Raw genomic sequence first — 22,492 nt, 5'->3', positions numbered from 1 at the left:
GATTGTTTTTGCATCTTAAAGCCGATACTGTGAAGATTAAACCTGTTCTGTATCACTTGTCAGGGTAAATATTTTCCAACCTCCCTTTTGTCATGTACTTGACACTTTTATTTAGAACCACAGAAGGTCAGTGACCTATGACCTTTCATTTAATCTGTGCTTCCATGTCAGAGTTGTAGACAAAGTAGTGAAAGAGTAATGTAGCGGCAATCTTGTCTCCGTCCGGTAATCCCCAATACCACTACTGTTACAGTCTGTGTGTGGGCAATGAGCTTGACGCGTAATGAATCTTCAGAGGCAGTAACTCCATTTTAAAAGGTTTACTTAACAAAATAAAGATACAAGAGTCATTCAGTGCTCAACTTGGCACTACGGTAAAAAAACTGTCTTGCTCCGCAGACTGATTAACCTCAACTTAAGGGATGTAGGCTCTGACGTACTCAGTAACGTAACTTAAAGGAGCATTTCAACACACTTCTATAAATCACTAAACACATCCTATTAAAGTCTATTATGGCTCTTACAAGTAAGGTATGAGTCCTAGTAAGATTCTGGTCTCTTTGAACACAGTTTTAGTTCCATACGATGGCCAGTAGGGAGCAATATGCCTTCACACACCACCTCAAGAGTCTGTACAGGGGGAGACTAAATTTGTATACATATTAACCTTTGCTACTCATGTTAAAGTTTCAGCTAACTTCATGTGTTGTTTTAAACAATATGTAGATCTGTATATTGTAGGAGTGACAATCAACTTGATTGATGAGAAGGGACTAAAAAGAAGAAGTTATCGGATACAGAAAATCTATTTGCAACAAAAATGCCAAAACAATTGCTTTGTTGCCCATGTCCTTTTTAAATGACAAAATATATTTTTTTTCCTGTGATGTTGAAGTATGAATGTGATTCGCTGTTGATCTTTTTCTTCTGGCTTGAATGAATAATTCTAATTCATCAGTTCCTCTTTGAAGTTTAATTATTTTTATTTGTTTGTTTTTACTCCTACTTTAGAATAGACCCTTTTTTTTGTGCTCATCATTTCTACACAGAGTAATTTGAGAAGTGGTGCTACATTTCTCACAAAGCTGACGGAGGTCTTCCCTTGTTCATGTGAAAACAAACTCTGGTTTCATCTTGTCCCCTTTGACATCAGTACAGCAGAAAGTCTCTACATCTTCCGCCGCAAACTAAAAACACATCTTTTCCGACTATACCTTGAATAAAGAAAGTAGCACGTTACAAGCAGTTAAATGGCACTTAAAGCACTTTGTAGTCTGGCCTTCTTGAAGAAATTTAACTTTCTTGATTCTTGTTGTTCTGAGTTTGTACTCATGGTTCAATGCACGTATTGTAAGTCGCTTTGGATAAAAGCATCAGATCAATGAAATGTAATGTTGTCAGAGAGGGTCAAACACTTACTGTATCTGCTCTACATGAGTAATATAATATTAAATCGATGGCCAAAGTGCAAAACCTTTTATCTGCAAAATGATCCATGAAAGAGGGGGGAAAAACCCTACATGCACTCTGTATTTTTTCTTATTTTTGTATTATGTAATGGGTATCCTTAACAAATAGTATTCTGCAAGAAAACGGCATGTTTTTGTGAATTTTTTATTTTTCAGATAGGAGGTTTTTCTCTTCCGCCATCGAAATAGTTGTAAGTTGTAAGGTTATATGGGGCTCTTGTCTTCCACTGCCAATGGTGAGGTATGTTTTACTTAAAAACAAGACTTAAAAGTCGACATCCATGCTAACAGCTCTGTGAGGCTGTACTCCCTGAAGGCACGGTGGTGTTATGAGCTAAATGTTAACATCAGCATGTGTTTGTTTATCAGGTATGTTTGCCATCATAGTTTAGTGAGTTAGCATGCTGACATTTGGAGCGTAGCTATGTTTGCAGGGTCCCATGTTCCCAAGATCCTATGTTCCCAAGGATCTTTGTTCCCTGGCTCCTATGTTCCCAGGGTCCTACGTTTCCAAACGTATTATGTTCCAAGGGTCCTATGTCCCCCAGTTCAATATTCTGTTGTCAGGGACTCATTTTCCTATATGTTCAACCCCATTCTGTGTTCCCTTTGAACATGAGCTCCCACCATAGCCCATGTCACAGTAAGCGAATAGAGTTGGGGAACATATTTTCAGGTTCCCATAGAGTTTGGGAACCAGCCCCTTCTCATTCCTAGTTTGTCCAAAATGTACTTATTCTAAACCAAACACGATATTTTCCAAAAACCTAACCAAGTATCCGAATGTGACAAGTTTGGAATGAGAACATGTCCTAGTAACATTGGACCCTGGAGAGCACATACGTAGAACACAGGACCCTTTGTCATGTTCCCATTATCCGCCATATACATCTTGGGAACTAAGGAGTCTCGGAACATAGGAATGAACCCTTATAGCGGTGGCTAATTAGCACTAAACATAAAGTACAGCTGAGGCTGAAAGGAATGTTGTATTTGGTCATAAATCAAAGTATTGGTACTGATGGCTGCTAAATCAAGAGTCGGGTTCAAGTTATTAGGATTCATCATCTGGGGATAATGAATCCTGGTAAGAAATTGTGTGCGAATCCAATCTATATGAGTAGTTTCTCACATAGGTGGAGACTCCAACCCACCTGACTACATGTCTTTAGAACCCCCCCCCCCCCTCCCAAAAAAGAGATTACAAACTTTACACTTGGAAATAAGTTCATTTCACTTGCCATTTTTAAGTTGGAATAACTCAATTAAGTAAATACAACTAAATGTAAGTAAACATAATTGACTAATAGTTATAATTACTTGACTTTTTCATTGCAACCTGCACTCCAATGTGTTAAAAAAAGGCTCTACAAAATGGATGATACCCTTGTCATGTCATGTGTATGAACTCTACCTCGAGTTTTGTTGCATCACTTTACTGTGAGGAATTTAACAAAAATGACAAAAGACTGAAAGCTGTAAACATCCTCTTTAGAGGAGAAAAGTGCCCTTCAAAGGGTCGGCGCCTCCAGCAAAACAGTCACAGATGAAGACAAACGGCTAATGGAGCTGTTGTGTCTTTAACTTTAGAGGAAACTGGTCTGTTTTTTTTGTCAAACTATGTGTTGAAACATGAAGTCAATGGTCCCAGAGCCCAAGCAGAGTTTTTTTTTTATTGCAGATGTTTTAGCACAAATGAGTAGTTATGTTGGTCTGTAATTTGTAAGGGTCTTGAGTTAACAGAACTTCAACATACACTTAACCATGTAGAGGACACATGATAGACTTACATTAAATCTGAGTGCAACCCTGTATGCTTTCCGAACTAGAAATCTAGACCCTTCTGTTTCTAATCAGCATATTTTATGTTTTCGTGCATTTGCAGATGTGGTTTGGGACATTAAAGGATGAGGATAAGGAGGTGGTGAGGTGCTCCGTGTGAGGGGGTTATGTGAGGTCCTGCCAGGGCCCCGAAAGTTTCCAAACTAGCATTACTTTACTTGTCCAGAGACGTATAAATAAACACATAAACTCCTATTTCATACTGCTTTGGTTTTGAGACAGGATTTGAGTGAAATCTTTTGCATAAGTTGTGAGCACAGAGGAACAAACAACAATACAATTTAACTGTGAAGGAGAGTTGATGATAAAACGAGTACATGAAGATTGTTCCTTTTATGTGGCTGCTGTTGTCCTCCATATTTCTATATTTCACCCGCGGCACTTTTTTCTATGCATGATCATGTTGCAACATGGTATTTTAATGTCACAATATGGAATGGTAAGTTTATGTCATGCTATCGTATCTTAATGTCATGTAACAATATGTCATAGAGTCCTCAACTTATGCCATGTCATGGTATGATATAGTTTATAATGGCATGTATGGTACATCTACAATATGATTTGTCATGGTATGTTAATGGTTGTCATGCCCTGGCATGGAGTAGTACATGTATGCCACGTCATGGTACGATATAGTATGTTATAGTAAGTGTTCTTTACATTATGATACACTACAGTTATGGCATGATATGGTATAATATTACATTTATGCCATGTCATGGTATACCATATAGTATCTTATGGTCAGTGTATGTCATGTAATGTATATTATGTTATCATGTGTTAAGGTTATGTCATGTTATGATATGGTATAATAGTAAATGTATACCATGTCATGGTATGATATAGTATCTTATAGTACATTTATGTTGAAGTTATGTCATGTTACAATAGATGGTATAACTTAAATTGTTTGAAATCTTTATAAGTTATCATGACTTGTCATTTTTGTCATAACTGTGTTATGTCTAAAAAAACAAAAATCTATTATCATGGTAAATGTTATCTTGTACCTTAAAATATGACATGTGACAGTACAGCAAGATTGTGTCATGTTTATGGTAAACATGGTACTGTATGTTTGTGTCATGTCATGCTGTTATGAAATGTGTGTTACGTCATCTCATGTTACGAAAGCATATACCCTCGTGTAACTTTTCTTTCACCAGTCAAAACAAAGGAACAAAAATGTAATTTCGGCCTTGTTTCAGTAAATATAAAATACATAATGCATGTCTCAAGATTGGCAGCAGAGAAAACTCTAAATTGTAAGATTCGTGTGACCTCTGGGTGCACAGCTGCATGTCGCAGTCGGGATGTCTTTACATTTACGGCCGTCATTATGCAAACCACAGTCACAGTTATGATCAGTGGTGTGGAGTTTAATTACAGAGAGCTGCAGAGACACACACACACACACACACACACGCACACACACACACACACACGCACACACACACACACACACGCACACACACACACACACACACACACACACAGACACCTTTTATTGTTTATTTTTAACACTTGCATGTGTTGTAAAATTAGAGCATTTTAACGGCACTGGGCATTGGTATAGTTACACTTTTTTGTTTCTCCAGTTTTCTGCTTATTTTCCCTTCTAACTTATTTGATATGCTTTAAATAAAGACAGGGTGGTGATTAAGTTGGATCTAGGATTTTACGGCTGTCAAAAAATAAGAAGTAAAGGAAACAGTGTTGTTACATGCATTGAAAGCAGAAAGTAGTTTCACATTTTGGGGGGAAAAACTCTTTTTCACTTTATTGCTCAGATGAGAAGATTGAGAGTAAACATGAATACTAAGATCAACATGTTAGCTTAGCTTAGGAGGAAACAGCTAGCTCGGTTCTAGCAATGACATGTTAATGAGCTTTAAAGAGCCAGTGTGTAGCATTTAGGAGCATCTATTTGCAGAAATGGAATATAATATTCACAATGTGTATAATGACCTGAAACAAAGAATCGTTGTATTTTTGTTAGCTTAGAATGAGCCCTTTATACCGACATGGGAGCCATGTTTCTACAGTACTTTCAAAGCTAACCGGCAGCTTCATGAGAGTGGTATCAATCAATCAATAAGCGCGTATCCCAAAATGTTGAACTATTCCTTTAAAACATGATATTCAACACTGATTATATCACAAACAAAAATATACAAAATACTTTTAAAGTGCTTTCTTCACTTCCCTTCTCTTTACCGGAAGTTTGTTTTGCATTGTTCGGTTCGTTTTCACATTCAAGTTTGTCTTAGTTTTGTTCATGAAGGAATGATATTGTTTGGCAGATTCTTTCAACTTAATGTTGTTTTTCTTTTGTCCGACTGGCTTCTGTGCAGCTTTCTTTGGGGGAACCATCCTCATGTGGATTGTGCTGCGTTTCAGGCTGTTGTATTTCTTAAGAGCGTTACTTTTTAAAACAGCTTTGGCAGTTTGGTTGGTCGTTTGTTTTACTTTGTCTCTTACAGGCTTCATCACAGACGTCCTTTTTGATTGTTCCTTGGTTTTTTGTCTCACGGTATTCTTCTTCGTTTGTGCTTTAGCTGGCTGCTTATTCAGCACTTTCTTTTTCTTCCACAGTTTCAACTTATTTATCTGTCTTGCTTTCTTATCAAGTGATTTCCATTTCGGCTTCACAGCAGCGCTCGTCGTGGCCTCGATGGCAGCGGTCGTTGTAGGTGTGACGTTGCTCGGCGTCACCGTTGGTTTGGTGGTGAGCTTGAATTTTCTTGGTGGTGGTCTGGTCGGTGTTTCATTCGTGTCCAGCAAAGTCACTGAAACGGCACAGATGTCAGTAAGTACACATTTCCACATTTTTACTCCACTCTGCAGCCACATATGTTCCATTTTTATATGCTTGGATTCAAAACTAGCCTCCAAAAAAACAGGCCTAAATGTTTGAAATGCGTTCCTTTTTTGGTCTCTTTCTATTCAAAGTCTGTTTGATGTTAAACGGGAGAATGCTTTTTCTAGTTTTATATTAGACCTCAGTGTGATTATAGAATTTGGCCGTTAAAAAAAACGTGAATGTAGGCAATTTGTTGGCTTGCCAGAACGGATGCCTTCTTACTCTAACCTCTAACATCAATTTAAATGACTTGATAATATGTTGTGTGCATGTTGTTTATATTTAGTGCACCTTGATTGAACCAAAACTATGTTCTACTTTTAAAAGAATTAAAAAAAACATGGACGTATTTCAGTTCAAGGTACAATTTCAGAGGCTCCACTTTGTCTTCCAATTTCTCTTTCATATGGCTTCATGGTATGTGCACACCATTAAAACAACACATTCAGTTTTGTGAAGAAGAAGAGATAAAAACTCCAAAGTGAACTGAGGTGACTTACATTCTCGGGGCACAAAGGGAAACTTTTTCCCTCTGACTTTGACAGGCAGCGGCTTCTGCTTACATTTTCCTGGAGGAGCTCTCCTGCAAAAGTTGAATTGAATAATTCTATGTTATTAAATGCCTCTTTATGAGAACATGACACGTTTTTATGGATTTGAAAAAAAAGGCATAAATTACTGTTGTCAATGCAGAATGTTCATAATATCTTTGCCAACATTACTTCTAATATCATGCACAATATCACTTCTGTTTTCTGTGCAGTGCTGTTAATATGTCTTCTTATACACTTAATATTTTTACTCTTGTTTTGATATCTGTTGTAGTGTAGTTTTTAAATCATATTGCTATTTTATTTTGCACTTGTGTCAGTACTAATTCCTATATACTTAATACTTATTACTCGATTACATGTTTATATTTTACTCTACTGTTTTCTCTTATTCTTCTGTTGTAATCTTTGATCAATCTCTCGCACAATGATTAATTATCTTATCTTATGAAAGCTTTGTCTCATGTTGTAGAGCATTATTAACCATTACACCTGCCTGAAAACTCATTAATTTACAAATTTCATCCAGATTTCAGAACTTTCATGAAAATCATGAGAAATGCCAATTATGAGTTCTTTAATTACACCAAACATGACAATGTTTTAAATTAGCAGGACAGAAAACAAAATTACAAAATGTCCCACTTATCACCATATTTGATTGATAATTTGTTGTATCCTCATTTGGCAAAATGTTTTAATGGTTTATGGTTCAATATAAGCTGTGTCCGATACTTCACCTGGAGGGGTCCATGAATTTGAAAACAGTTCCATAAGGAGACATGGTACTGGGGTACGCAGTGGCCAAAAAATATAGTTCCCCTGAAACATAAACGGCTCATGAGTACTGTTTCATTGGTGCGGAACTAAACGCTGTGAGAATCACGGTTACCTGCTTCATCTTCAGCAAACGAGATGATATACTTGTGGTGATGATTGATGAGTCCAGGAAATGAGCATGTCTTTGTTTCCCCCATACACACACTTCTCTCCTTCCAGGTTCCTGTTGATTTATCTTCCTCCAACGCCATGATTCGACTGCGACATTAAATCAGAATCACGAACAGCGTTATAACCAACCAAAAACATGGGTTTATCACATTTAAGGCAGGAATAAATCGTTTATCCCTCAACTTCAACATTGTGAAGATGTAAACGCCAACAAAAAAGCCTGTTGACCATTATGTAAATATTGTATGATAAACTAACTAGAACTCTCCACAAAACAAACCAAAGAAACAAAAGGAAGAGGTTTTTAAAGGGTGGGTCTATTATTAATTTAGATTTTACCGTTATCTCTTTCTCTCGTCAACGCCACAGGATTCCATTGACAAAAACAGTCATTTTGCCTAACAGAATATGGTTTGAACCCCACTTCAAAGAAACCATCTAACTCTTTTAGTTACCTTTAAACTTAGCACAGCTACGGTGGACTCGACGAGTGCCAGTATTCACATTATTCATAACCTTATTGATTGAAATTATGTTTATATACACTTCATATACACTACACTATACATACTTTGCGTTTTTGCACTTTCTTTATTGTTTAATTTAAATTCCTAAATTGCAGTATATATCTTTCATCCTTGTTGTTTTTATTTTTGTGTCTGTAGCTGCTACTATGACAAACAAATTTCCCCTTGGGGATGAATAAAGTATATATCCATCCATCCATCCATTAGCTTACTGTGGTCACTGCTTTTTGCTAACTGCTGAGTGGATGTTTCCAATCCTGGAAAACTTGAAAAAGAGGCTTCAACCTTTCAGGTTCATTGCGGCACATAATCCTGTAAAACGACGCTTTGTTATTTTTAAACTTTGGTTTTTATACAGATTTTTTTTTTAAAGAAACAGTGCGTGAATTTACAAACGTGTGGCTTTAGATTTTTTTTTTACTGACTAGAACCAGGCTAGCTGTTTCCCTCTGTCTTTATGCTAAGCTAAGCAGCTATCAAGTGGCTTCAACTTCCTATTTAGCTTAAAAACATGTGAGTAATCATGGTATCAATCTTTTCATCTAACTCCAAGTACAAAAGCAAATAAGAAATAATATTGGCGTGATACATTTGGACTATCATGATTATTAGTCAATTCAAATGTTTTTTAAGTTTGATGTTAATTAGTCAGAGCAAACTAAATATTTATAGTGTGGTTGAATATCAGTGGATCGACACAGATGCAGGAACAAAAGTAAAATTGTAAGTCAGTTCAACTTAAGTAAACCTGGAGACTCAAGCGATGTGTCTTGAATTCCTTCAGAAATGCATGTTTTTTTTCCCAATAAATAAAAAAGAGCAAACATGCTGTTCCTTCACTCTTGAAAAGTTGTCTTCCCACAACAGTTGGAGTACTCTATTTGGCTGAGATCAACACAATCTTACCCACTCATGAAGTCTCCAAAAATGTACAGTCCGTTCAGATTGGGTGACTCACATCCTCTGTACACATATCCCCCTGTCACAGACTTCCCAACATGATGGCTGTATGCAAATATGGGGAGGGTGTCATCTGTCGTAGGAGAGAAAGATGCGCTGAATTTAACTAAAATCTGAGGCATCAACATTACATTGAAAGCATGGCACTTTATGGTGGAAATAACAGGTGGTGAAAGTATAAAGTAAGTAGTACAGAAAATACTCACTCATGGAAGAGTTGTGGCACAGTTTAATATCGTAGCACTCAAAGCCCTCTTTGGCTCTCCATCCATAGTTTCCTCCCTTCACAATGATGTCAATTTCCTCGTAGCGGTTTTGACCCACGTCTCCACAGAATATCCGGCCCCTGCCATAGCGGCTGACCGGATCTCCGCGGTCCACAGAGCAGCGCCACATGTTCCTGACCCCGTATGCGTACACCTCTGGACGTGCCTCCGGGTCACGCAGGAATGGGTTATCAGGGGGGATCCTGTACTGCTTCCCACTGGAGTCACTTCCATCGACATCAATGCGGAGCACTTTTCCCAATAGAGCACTCCTGGGCAAAAAAATAAATAGGGTTTAGCAACAGTTGTGACCTTTAGTTGAGTGATACCCAACCTTGTAACAAGGGGGGGCTGCAGATAGAATGATAGAATATAGAATGATAGAATGAAAAAAAGATAATTGCCAACTATTGCACATACAAATCATCTCATACTCCACATACTATAAACTCACAAAAACAAGTTAAACATCAGGTGTTTCACCTGAACTGAACAGCACCTGCATATTTTATTCGAGAAAATAAAAGGTTTTTTTAAAATGTTTTTCCTTTTTTATGTTTATTTGTCTTCCTCTTATTTTGGAATGACAATTTGTATAATATGTCGGCTCAAAATAAACAAAAGAAGGGGGTCCACATCATGATCAACAAGGGACATTTCTGTCACCCTGAATAAAAAAACTGATCTGATGAAAGGTTTAGCGACCTCATTTTAGTTAAAAATACATTTGGATCCTGATGTGTTGTTGATGAAGGAGTACATGAGTTCATCTGCTGTTACTTCAGACAGAAAAAGGTTAGGAACTGTCTCTGTCACGTGAAGAAACCTGAAGCAGCTTACTTGTTCTGCGCGTTGCCATACTTCCCAAATGGATCGCCAGCTTTTCCACCATCTCCGGTGAAGATGTACAAACATCCATCGAGACCGAACAGCAGCTGGCCTCCGTTGTGGTTTGCGGCTGGCTCCACGATCTCGAGAATGGCTCTGAACGTAAAAAGGATGCAAGTTAAGAACAATCTCATCTGCTAAAGGTAATACATATCTGCTGGTTTTCATGAATCTTAAGTCTGCCTTCAGGTCACGATTCATTCCAGACTTGACCTTTTCCCGATGGATACTTTGGTGTCTCATACTCATTCCATACACCATCATTATTTAACTCAGTGCAAAAAAAGTTTGTGTTTTACAGGCTTTTCTTTGGCCTGGAAGCAGTGACTTCCGCTGCTGGTTGCCAGGCACAAAACCTCAGTTAAAACCAGAACTTGACCTCTTCTCTACCTACATTTTACAACGTACATTTTACATGTGCTTTCTTTTCATTGTTGCACATTAAGTTGAGTGTACCGCTTCTGCTTGGCCCCAGAAAAGCTTGAGCCGTCCCTGAAGTGATTTACAGTACTCATCTCAGAACATGTCTGTGCAAGGTTGCAAGGTTTACTGCTTCAAGCCCAGAGGCTGAATAACAGTATAGTCACGTCTTTCCAAGGGTAATTGCAGTAAAGGTGTACACTTATACATCGTCAACAACACTTTGATGCCATTAAAAAATATCAAAAAGAAGCTTCCCCCAGCGTACCTCTCTGAGTACGGATCGGCCATGTTCATATCGTGGGCAGACACCTTCATCTCACTGACTCTGACCTTCTCCAGCTCAGTGTTAACCTGGATAGAGTAGTAAATGAAGAAGCGCCCGTTGTCCCGGTACTCGGGGTGGAAGGCCATTCCCAGGAAGCCCCTCTCGTCCCCCAGCCACGGCGTCGTGATCACCTCCCCGCTCATGTCCAGGAAGGGCTGCTCCAGCCGGCTGCCGTCATGCAGGTGAACCCACACAAAGCCCACCTGCTCGGCGATGAACATGCGATGTGTGCCGTCGCCGCTGTGGAGCATCAACACGGGGTTCCTGAGGTTGTTGGCCACCTCTGTGAGGCACACCTGGAGACACCCTCTGCGGTTCTCCGCCACCTGCCCCAGGTTGCTGTTGAGGTCGGGGCTCTTCAATACGTTGGGGTAGCAGTAGTCCCGGTCGGACAAGTCAACCAGGCTGCAGAACGTGGACGTGTCTCGCTCGGACGTGTCCTGCAGGCGCTGGTTCTCAGTTAAATATTTAACCACATGGCGACATTTGCCGTGAAAGTCGGAGCAGTAGGTGAAGCAAAGGCCAGGCAGCTCTCGGACAGGTGTGTAGGGGTCCTCGGCATCATAGAGGTGGGCGGCATACGGAGAGCACTCCTGGATCGAGCAAATAGGAGACGATTCAGTGTACTGACAGGTTTACACATTCTTTAACAAACAATCACAATTATATATCAGAATTCCTCTTTTCATTCCAAGCAAACTGGATTTCTTCTTTATCAAAAATAAATGTTCATTCTTAAAGAACATAACTCCTCATCCAAATGATCTAAAATTATATTCATCCATCCTGCGTTTTCACACATTAAATTCCAAGAACATAGGGTATTTATAAACATCTGACATTAGAACTAAGCTGAAGCATGGAAGTGTCCCTTAGTACAAAGGCATTCCAGCACATCACTCAGCCCCTTCCCCTCCCCTATGCACGTCACTGTTTTAGGAATATTGAAATATTTAAGATTGATCTATTGTTAAGGGGTATTGGGTCAGACCTTTCACACATTGACAGTAGTTGCTAGAAATGTTGGTAAATGGGAATTTTTACTTATTCCACTTTTTAAGTTATAAACACTCTGGGATGGAATCCTTACGAGTTAATGGTACAGAGTTGTATGAATGAAAATCATGGGTTCCCTCCCTCATTAAAATATAATCTCCTCTAAATTGTCTCTGCCCTAATTGTGTCTGAAGAACTGGAGTGGTGTGTTAATAAAACTATTGCAAATTAAATAAACCTAAAAAACTAAAAGGTTGATAGATCGCACTGAGCACAGTTTTATTCTGTAAGGTAACTTAACCGTTCATCACAGTGACATTCTCAAAAGCACATCGATAAGAGCATATGTATATTTACCTGGCACATGATTTCCTTCAACATGTCTTCACAGAGCTCATGACCAGCCGTTTCCAACTGGTCAATAATGTCCCAGTATCTCTGCGCAATGGTGTTGTCCGTTTTCTGGTCGCAGCAGCCAAACAGCTCGTACTGGGTGCAAAACTCCAGGTGCCACGAAGGTTTGAAAGGTGGCTTGAAGTCCAGACACTGAGGATGAGCTGACAATGTCTGGGCCAGGACGAGCAACATACCTGACATGATCAGGATGAACTCGGGAAAGCTCGTGGGCTTTTTGGATGATCTCGGACGTGCCACTGTGCGTAAAAACGGGCAACGGGCTCCGCTTGGATGGAGCGCAGCATCTCGCAGACTTGTCATTTTTACGTCTGCTTCTGAAAGAGTTCAACTGTTTGCTCTCCTTTATGTGGAAGACAGAGTGTAGTATGCGCACGTGCGCGTGAATGCATGCGTTACGCGTGCGCAAAAGTATGTGAACGTGAGTCCCAGCCGCCAGTCGCTGCCTCATTTGCTTTCTGCGTGTCTCGCCACCTGCGCCATCCAGGTAAAAACGCGCATTGTCTCCCATAATTTGTAACACTTAAAACTAAATACATTCGCAATGGCTCATTAATTAAGTTAATTGCAATTGTTATTTTACTCCTCGCAGCGCAGTTGGAGGAGGAATCCGCACAATTAACTCGAAAGGGCACACACACAAACACACACACGCACACATACACGCACACGCACACACGCAGACGCACGCACACGCACACACACACACGCACGTACACGTACACACACGCAGACGCACGCGCGCACACACACACGCACACACACACACACACACACACTCACACACACACACACACACACACACACACACACACACACACACACACACACACACACACACACACAAACAGCAGGGCAGAATGCCGAGGCATGCAAACATCAACATGCTACCACAACACAAACTGTAATTTTGTCCCTCGTTCATGTAAAGGCGCCTGCAGGCAGCAACATTTTGGCAGTTCATCCTACATATCTGTACTGTCCTGGCACGTCAACTGTCATTTGCATAGTCAAAGGTGTCTGTCATCATTTTCTGCTGGTGCCAAGTGTAACACATGTAATCAAGACAAACAACAATCTATGTTTTGTTTTTAGTGATGTTTTCTATCCCTGTACTTTTTTTAATGTATTTTTAATTTGTTATCTTACTGCCGATTTTGGACTCCATGGCAGAAGAGATATTGTATCTCAAATAAACATTTCTGGTTAAATAAAGGATTAATACATAAAATAGATAAATGTTGTTGTGATTTTGATGAGATGTTGAATACTGTTTTCAAAGAAGAAACGTGTTGAATCATCAAGGTTGCATTGAGTGAACCGCAATTTGAATTTAAAAAATACTTTAATTTGGAATAATGCACAAGATAATCTACATTTGTTTTGTATAAAGCACTTCATAATGATAAAACAAATAATTACATGAAACCCACAGGGGTTCCCACAGTACATTGTTTAGCAGAGGGGCTAAACCACTATGCACCTGAGGCATTGTATTGAACAGTTTTCATCCAGCAGGGGGCAGTAACCAACCTACGAATGCACCTGAAAGTGGACAAGGAAGCGGAAATACGTATTTTCCTTTAATTTTGCGTTTGTTTTGGTGAGGAGAAAACTGTCAAGTTAGTTACAATAAAGACATTTAACTTCCGCCTAAACGCTTCATCTTAAAATATGTATTGATGAAAATGGATTTGTTGGTACATAATTTGATTAGCATAAACAGCAACCAATAAACACAAATACGTTTTAAAAATGAAAACGTAATAATCTTAATGTGTTTTGTATTAATTTGACACGCACACGTAGAACAAACTAATTTGAAAGTTTATTTTGAAGGCCGAACCTGTCCTCTTCCGGTCACATTTAAGCAAACCGTGTTTGTGTTGACGCGCGCAGTTCCCAACCCCGACAAAATACAACTTGAACGGAACCTATGCGGCGAAAAACACACCGCCATGGCGTCATACGGTTTTAATGCTCGGTAGGTGACCGGAGTTGGTCCACTTTGTTTCGCCGGAGAAGCTGCGCCCCGAGACACAAACGGCTCTGTGGACGCCGGAGAAGCTACAATGAGCTCGGAGCACCAGAGCGACAGCGAGGACGCGGACGAGTCGCAGGACAGGCCCAACAGCGGCGGCGGCGACAAAGAGGAGGACCCCGACATCGACGACTCGGACGTGGATGATGAAATCGCCCCAAGGGTTTCTCCCTCTCCGCCGGGGAGCGGCGGGATTAGGCCGGAGCGCAGAGCGAGGTCCCCGGCGTCAGAGGGGCGAGAGCCCCGCTGCGTACCGCCCGCCGCGCCGCAGGCGGTGAGCGGCGAGGGCTCCTCCGGCTCGGACATCCGCAGGGGTAACAGCGTGTTTTCCTGGCTGCAGAGCAGGACTATACGGCGGGGGGTGTTTGTGGACCCGGCTAGGGAAAACTTCAGGACAATGACCAGTTTATACTGCTCAATGAATCCGGCTTCGGAGTCTGTCAACCTGAGCACTCAGACGCACGGAGCGGTGTTCAACCTGGAGTACTCCCCGGATGGGTAAGACAACACTTTGGCCTCTGTACTTTAGGCCTTTCACCCGGAGAGCATGTTCACAGGTTTCTCACTATTCTGGAACATCTTTGAAATGTTAAACAGTGCACTTAATGGGGGAATTGCCTGAAAAGTGCTTGAATTGCATCATCAAATCCATCCTCATCTCTATGGACACCTGACGGTCCAAGGACCACTTGTGTGGGAAAGCCCACTGATTTGGATATTTCTGTTTAAAACATTTTACAGATTAAGTTCTAAACTGGCACTCAAAACATGAGTTTGAAATTTCTCAAAACAAAACCTGGAGACTCCTGCAGAAGCCATTCACAGTAAACTCAACTAATGACATCACGCGTGGTTTAAGCCTCGATGACCAGGCAGCAGACGTAGGAAGTAAATCCTGCAGTGAAACCAGGTCAAGCTGTCCAGTCTGGGTCTGTTTTGTTTTTGGGCTGATTGTGACAGCGAGACACAACACATGCACATCCTGCACAATGTGGGGAATGCATGTGTTTTTGCAGGAGATGAAAACACCCAAAACCTGGTCGGTCTCTGAGTTTTACATCTTGGGGCCTTTATTATTCCCATTATTACAACTTTTTGATACACAATGCTTTTGCATGGTAGTTTTTGCCAATAGACTTTCCTTATTGGAGATTGTTTTGTCTTTGGAGGGTCATTGATCAGGGTGTTTATTATATTATTGTGTCCGTTATTTTACCTCTGCAGCTGCGTTCTTGATCAAAACGATGTCCCAAATCTAATTGTGTCTGGAAATCCTCAAAAGAAGTCACTTTTTTTCTTCAGATAGATTGCTAATACACCACCTACAAGTATGGGATGGCAAAAGCTGCTATTTAAACTTCTACCAATCATAATAACCAAAATGTAATATCTAACATACAGATTGGACATCTGTCTGTAGACAATCTTGGAAAGGACTTACACATATTGTATTAAAATGAAAGTGATGCAGTAATGAAAATTGGTAAACTGACATTCTTAACTTATTAGGAGGAATAGTTATTTATCTTTTTTATTTTTATATAATTAATTTTGATTTTCCCATCTTTCCCTCTAGATGTTTCTTTGCTGCATCGCTGTCAACTGTCACAAGAAAGATTGTTTTACTCTTCAACATATACACATAGATACTACGATGCTTCCCGATTAATTCTCCCACAATATATTTCTGTGCCATTATCTCTTCTAGTGTGTCATGTACTTTGTACATCATATATGTTGGGCCTAAGTTAGAAGTTGTCTGTGTTTTATGTGTTGAAAAGCAGGATTAGACTCAACTCTTTTTCCTTTTCCTGTATGCTAACGAGCGCCTCTCTGATTCGTCCGCTCAGGTCTGTGCTGACTGTGGCCTGCGAACAGACTGAAGTCCTGCTGTTTGATCCCATCTCGTCCAGACACATCAAAACCCTAACGGAGGCTCACGAGGATTGCGTCAACAACATAAGGTGCATTTCACAAATTGTAAATCATCCAGGGACGTGTGTAAAGTTTCACCGTGGTGGGGGACGCGATCGCTTGTAGCTCCTTGTCAGGGAATGCTTAATCACAATATTCACCTAACTGTCTGTGCCCTGCAGGTTTTTGGACAATCGTCTGTTTGCCACCTGCTCCGACGACACTACCATTGCATTATGGGATCTCCGTAAACTGAATTCAAAGGTTTGCTCGCTGCATGGCCACGCCAGCTGGGTGAAGAACATCGAGTATGACACCAACACTCGTCTCCTTGTCACGTCCGGCTTCGACGGCAACGTCATCACGTGGGACACTAACAGGTGCGTGTGGTTGGTGTGAGCATCAAAGTTTGTACTCGCGGACATTTCAGAGTAAATATTAGAAAATCCCTTTTTAATGCAGCAACAAATTGGTCAAAACTTAAACAGGAGTCACCTGTTCCAGCTATTTGAGGCAGTGTCACCTCCGGTCTACCACGTGATGAGATCTAAATACGTGACTTATTTACCTTGTTACGGTTGTAATTACAACTGCAGCAAGTTATTATTTTCATTACGAATGTATTATTTCTTCTGATTAATCACATAATTGGAGAGTTACAAACATTTCAGGTTCCTAGAGACCATGTTGACATTTTCAATGAACAGTCCAAACCCCTAATATGTTAAATATCAATTGATTTAAAATAAAAGGCTGCAAATCCTCAAATTTCAGAAGCTGAAACTAATTTAAATTTGTATTTTTTTATAAGTGACATGAATGATTAATCAATTATCATCAATCAAGTGCCCTAAGTGAGTTTTTGGTAGATAAACTACTGATCAACTTTTGTCATCGCATCGATATGAGTACATGTGGGACAATACAGTATTTGTGTCACAGTCTAGTCAATTCACCTCTAGTGTTTATGCCATGCTCAACCAATACATCACTGACATTTCAACTGCATATTCAGAACTTTAAATGTGGCGTATATGAGTTATTGTGTCTGTACTTTTTTCTACTGAAGAACGAATCAAAGATGATACGTTTCTGTAACTCTAGAGAAGCAGCTTCACCGTGTTTGTCTTTGAAGCCCTTTAACCAGATTTACACGTAATTATTTAAGCCATCAAAACGCCTGTTCCGCCTTCTATAATTGTCCCCCCCCCCCCCCCCCCCCCCCCCTGCAGGTTTACAGAAGACGGCTGCCCGCACAAAAAGTTCTTCCACACCCGTTACCTGATGAGGATGCGTCTGACGCCCGACTGTTCCAAGATGCTCATCTCCACGTCCTCGGGGTATCTGCTCATCCTCCACGACCTGGACCTCACCCAGTCCCTCGAGGTGGGCAGCTACCGCATGCTCCGAGCGCGACGGACGCCCCTCAGCTCAGGTCAGATTCCCTGAATACATTCTGCCCACATGTCACATATTTATTTATCTCAGATTTGACCTTTCTCTCAATGAAAAATCCCCTCAGATTTCTCTTTTTCTCCGTAATATATTTGGTTACGTAAAGCAATTGTTTAATTAGTCAATTGATTTATTACGACTTAAAGGTAGGGGCGGTGAAATAAGCTGATCCAATCATTTCATTGGGCTTGAATGTTGAATCCTGCCTGTGCACTCATTGTGTGCCTCCGCAGTCTTTCACAAGCTGCTAGCTTAACAGCTGTGAGTACTAACAACAGCCATGTTCAATTTGTTTTACGTTCATAATGATCATTTTGGGGCTTTGGGAGGAGGTCAGTTTTGCTGACTTGGCGACTTTCCTTGTAAATTGTGTAACTTTTGGAGCTCGTTTTGCGTTTAATGCTGAGCCGGATCTTTGTGTTTTCGTACAAGGATGAACTCTCATCAACGAGTCACGCTCGTGTCTTCGCTTTATGGCTCATTCAAACGAGTCACATTTGTTTCAATGATCGGTTTCACCCAAAACTGAATGATACTATGACAAACCTATGAACGGGAAATATTTTGTACATATTTTAGTCCAACGGGGGACCGAAATACTGCACAAATGAATTAAGCAGTTTTAAGATTACTCTTGGCTTCCCTGGTAATTTACCACAGGAATTTGTCAATATTATCGTCTCAATGTGGATTTAAAGTGAACATTACTGTTGATTCCAGATAAAAGAAACTAATTTCTCACCCTGTTGTGATTCTGTAGATGGAGGCACGTCAGCGTCCAGGTCAGCTGGAACTCCTCGCCAAGGAAATGACTCCAGCAAGATTCACCCTCCTCGAGAAGGTCAGAGAAAACTCTGGCGTAAAACTGAATAATAGATGTCACCCGAGGTTCCGCCAAAGTAGTAAAGACAAAGATTACGAATGTACCTCTAAAACCTTTATCTCGCAGGTCTTTCTCCGAGAAACAGCCTGGAGGTCTTGACTCCGGAGATCCCCGGAGAGAGAGACCGAGGGAACTGCATCACCTCCCTGCAGCTCCATCCGAAGGGCTGGGCAACGCTCATCCGCTGCTCCAGCAACATGGACGACCAGGAGGTGAGAAACACCTGTAGCCTCCAATCCCTTTTCAAGATGTGATGCTTCCCTGCATGTCATCGTCTTCATGTTTTATAGATCTGAAAGCAAAATTAGATACCTTTTTACTTTTTTTACATCAACGATGATGTAATTTATGACGTCATCATCACTTGGAATTTACAAATATCATATTGCACTAATATATATATATATATATATATATATATATATATATATATATATATATATATATATATACACTTTTTTTATAATACCTTACACATCTTACTACAAAACTCTTTTTTAGTTTTTCAACTAAAAAGAAGATCACACATGATAATTTTCTAGACACACCTTGTAAGAAGTTATTATAGGAATGTACAGATATCGGGTATTGGGCCGATACTTTAACCAGGAGGTTGGCGGTTCGATCCCATCATCTGCATGTTGAAGTGTCCTTGAAAAAAAGTTTTTTTTACCACGTTGCTGGTGTACTTTTCTATTAATAATAAATAACACTTCAGTAAATTTATAGCGGCTTATTCTGTCAAAACATTGATTATCTTGTAATTGTTTTTGCATTGAACCTTAGACCTGGTGTGAGTTTGTCCTTAATCTGTACCTCATATGTAACAAATTCATATAAAAAAAAAAAGAAGACCAAACCTTTTTTTCAACACAATTTACTCACTGTTTGCTTTCAGTGCAGCGCTGCTGTTGTGTTATTGTGTGAATTGGTGTCTCGTCACAAGCAGAAAGCCACTAATAGTTGATTGCTGTCACTGAGTCTCTTTGCAGTGACGACACCAACGTAATTAATAGTCTCCAGTGTGTGACGTCGACTTCACCTAAACCTGCGTCTTCTCTCTGCAGTGGACGTGTGTGTATGAGTTCCAGGATGGAGCGCCCACCCGCCCGCTGGTCTCCCCCCGCTGCTCCCTCCGCCTCACCCACTACATCGAGGAGGCCAACGTGGGCCGGGGCTACATCAAAGAGTTGTGTTTCAGCCCTGACGGACGGCTCATCTGCTCCCCGTATGGCTACGGCGTCCGCCTGCTGGCCTTCGACGAGAACTGCGGCGAGCTGATCGACTGCGTGCCCGTACAGACCAGCTGCCTCAGGGAGGTCCGCTCCATCTACTCGCACAGCGATGTGGTGCTCACCACCAAGTTCTCCCCGACGCACTGCCAGCTGGCCTCGGGCTGCCTCAGTGGACGCGTCGCCCTTTACCAGCCCAAGTTTTAGCCGCTGCTGCTGTCGGAGAACAACACGCCGCAGACCTGGGTGAAGAAGTGCTCATCGGGGGTTCCTGCAGAAATGTCCCAGAATGCTGTTCGTACAACCACTTTTCTATGATTACAGGATCCAAGCATCGAATAAATGCAGAAATCTGGTGGCCAAGGACTCTTATCTACAGAGTAATAGGGCCTTCCTGCTATCCTTTGTTATAAATGATGTCAAAACCATCAAAGTAATTTAAGATTTTTAATTAATCTGCGTCTTTAAAAACCCTGAAAAACATTTCCTAGCATTTGTTTTAAAGTGCTCAAGTGGACCAGCTGGGTGGGATTTACTGCATGCAGGTATTTCAAATAGTCTGACACGTGGTAGAACTGGAATTTTGGAATTTCTCTGGACCCTCTGCCAGACAATCTGTTCAGAAAACTCCACCCATCTGGTACCCAAAAAAGGATAATAAAAAAAAAAAAAAAAATATATATGTGTATATGTGTATATATATGTATATATATGTATTTGAAGCACTTCCAAACCCAGGTCTGCTGCTGTGAAACAGACTGTTTGGGACGGAGCTGTCAGCCGACACCTGAAAGGAAAATCAAAACAAACGAAGAAGACGTCAGCCTTGACGTGGATGCAAACTCTGACCCTGAACTTCAAGGGGAAAAAAATGACAAAAAGGCATTTGGGGTTTTGAAAAGCTCCCGTCCAAGAAACAAACTGCTCTTTTTCATACTAAAGATTGATTTTGGTCTCTAAAGCAGTGGATTTATTTTGAGACTCGACACATCCAGATGTCTCGGGACAGAAACACTAAGCAAACAAACAGATATTAACCCAACCGACAAGAAGAACAAGAAACAGGCGCTTGTGTCTGTCGTCTGCGCTGAACTTCTTGCGCCGCTCTGCTCATGCCTTCTTCACAGGTGCTGCTTCTCTGCTCATACAATCTGAACTTTGACCCCCCCGACTTCAAGGACCTCATCATCAACGCCTTTACCCGCCTGTTTCTCTTTGTTTTCAGTATCCACCCTGTTTTCCGCCTTCATGGTGTTTTGTGGTTTAGGTTTTTAGTGGTTTTATTGGCTCATTAATGTCGGACCTTGTTCACGGTGTTCATTTGAATTCTACACAATTCCATTTTTTCCATCGTTTAGGTCTAGCTATGTTGGACTCTCTTCTCATTTCCCTTCACAGTTTGTGTGTTTTTATTCTGAGCCTGTGAGTGGAAACTTGATGCTGTCTGGACAATAGCAAAGTACAGCTGCTGTCATCGTCTCAGCTTTCAAAGTGTCCCACCTCGACATTTTCCAGATCCACTTTCTGTGCAAAACGCTATTGCAAGATTTTCATACTTTTTGCAATGACATATTTCTTCCCTTGAAGATAATAAGGCTGGCAATATTCTGCTTTGTAGTCCGTATCCCTTTAGATATCCGTATATCCTTTTTAAAAATAATTAAACTGACCGTGCTGGCTACTGTAGTTTGTAGCAAACATTACTCAAACAGGAGTAAATTGTGAAGTTGTTGGGGACTACTTTTCCACTGTGGAGTAATACACAATTATGGTTCTTGTGGGTGTTCACGGCAGCAGGATGGAGTATATGGGATTAATATAAAAACTACAATGACCATGTCCATAGAAATGGTAGAATTTTGCTAGCCTCATCCTTTAATCTAACAGCTTGCTGACTTTTTGGCCAACAACTTTCTGTCAGAAGAGGTTGCCTCAGCATTGTTTGTTTAACCTTCATAGGATGAAGTGTTGTAAAGACACATTGGACTTGATTTTGTTGGTTTTTGAGTGTTGACCCACATCAGTGTTTGCTTTCCCCCCACCCCCATCCTTTGCATCACATCCAGTTTCTCATTTTTAGTGTTGTCATGAAGGTGACCAATCAGATTTAGTTTTCCTCTCTGAGGGACGAATGGATTTGCTTTGACTAGTATCGGCAATTGTTGCGTTTTATGTTGCCAACCAGTGTAGTATAGCTGCTGTAAGAGCCGAGCACACGCATGGATGTCACACTTTACTGTCAACTGGTTGCAGTGCATACTGACTGACTGCAGAATAGATATTACGTAAAGAAAAAAATAGACATTAGCGTACATACTACTATGCATACAAGCCTTTATGAAGATTCACCTTTCTTATTTATGCCAGGGTGATGCTCTGTGTGGAACTGTCAGATGCCAAAATATGTTTTGCTTGGACAAGGCAGTGCTTTTCCTCTGTAGTGTAATTGTGAGCTGAGAATTAAAAGGTGAACATCTGCGATTATG

General features: G+C 40.7%; 2 protein-coding genes across 2 annotated transcripts; one reads left to right on the top strand and one right to left on the bottom strand.

Annotated features, from left to right (window-relative positions):
• Positions 1-5,501: 5,501 nt before the first annotated feature.
• hhipl2 (HHIP-like 2) lies at positions 5,502-12,784 on the bottom strand (the record flags this gene model as incomplete). The annotated part of the gene is made up of 9 exons (XM_079219544.1): positions 5,502-6,106; positions 6,681-6,763; positions 7,472-7,553; positions 7,624-7,769; positions 9,116-9,242; positions 9,376-9,707; positions 10,276-10,419; positions 11,012-11,664; positions 12,425-12,784. 9 exons carry the CDS (start codon positions 12,782-12,784, stop codon positions 5,502-5,504), a joined length of 2,532 nt encoding a protein of 843 aa, XP_079075670.1.
• A 1,769-nt stretch (positions 12,785-14,553) lies between these two features.
• wdr32 (WD repeat domain 32) lies at positions 14,554-20,213 on the top strand (the record flags this gene model as incomplete). Its single annotated transcript, XM_079217170.1, has 7 exons — positions 14,554-15,020; positions 16,373-16,486; positions 16,619-16,816; positions 17,669-17,871; positions 18,652-18,732; positions 18,841-18,986; positions 19,842-20,213. 7 exons carry the CDS (start codon positions 14,554-14,556, stop codon positions 20,211-20,213), a joined length of 1,581 nt encoding a protein of 526 aa, XP_079073296.1.
• Positions 20,214-22,492: the final 2,279 nt, after the last annotated feature.

This window comes from Taurulus bubalis (assembly GCF_910589615.1).
Source record: "Taurulus bubalis genome assembly, chromosome: 1".
In the NCBI taxonomy this organism is placed as follows: Eukaryota; Metazoa; Chordata; class Actinopteri; order Perciformes; family Cottidae; genus Taurulus; species Taurulus bubalis.
The sequence above is the reverse complement of the archived record's forward strand: the minus strand, read 5'-3'. Positions and strand labels throughout refer to the sequence as shown.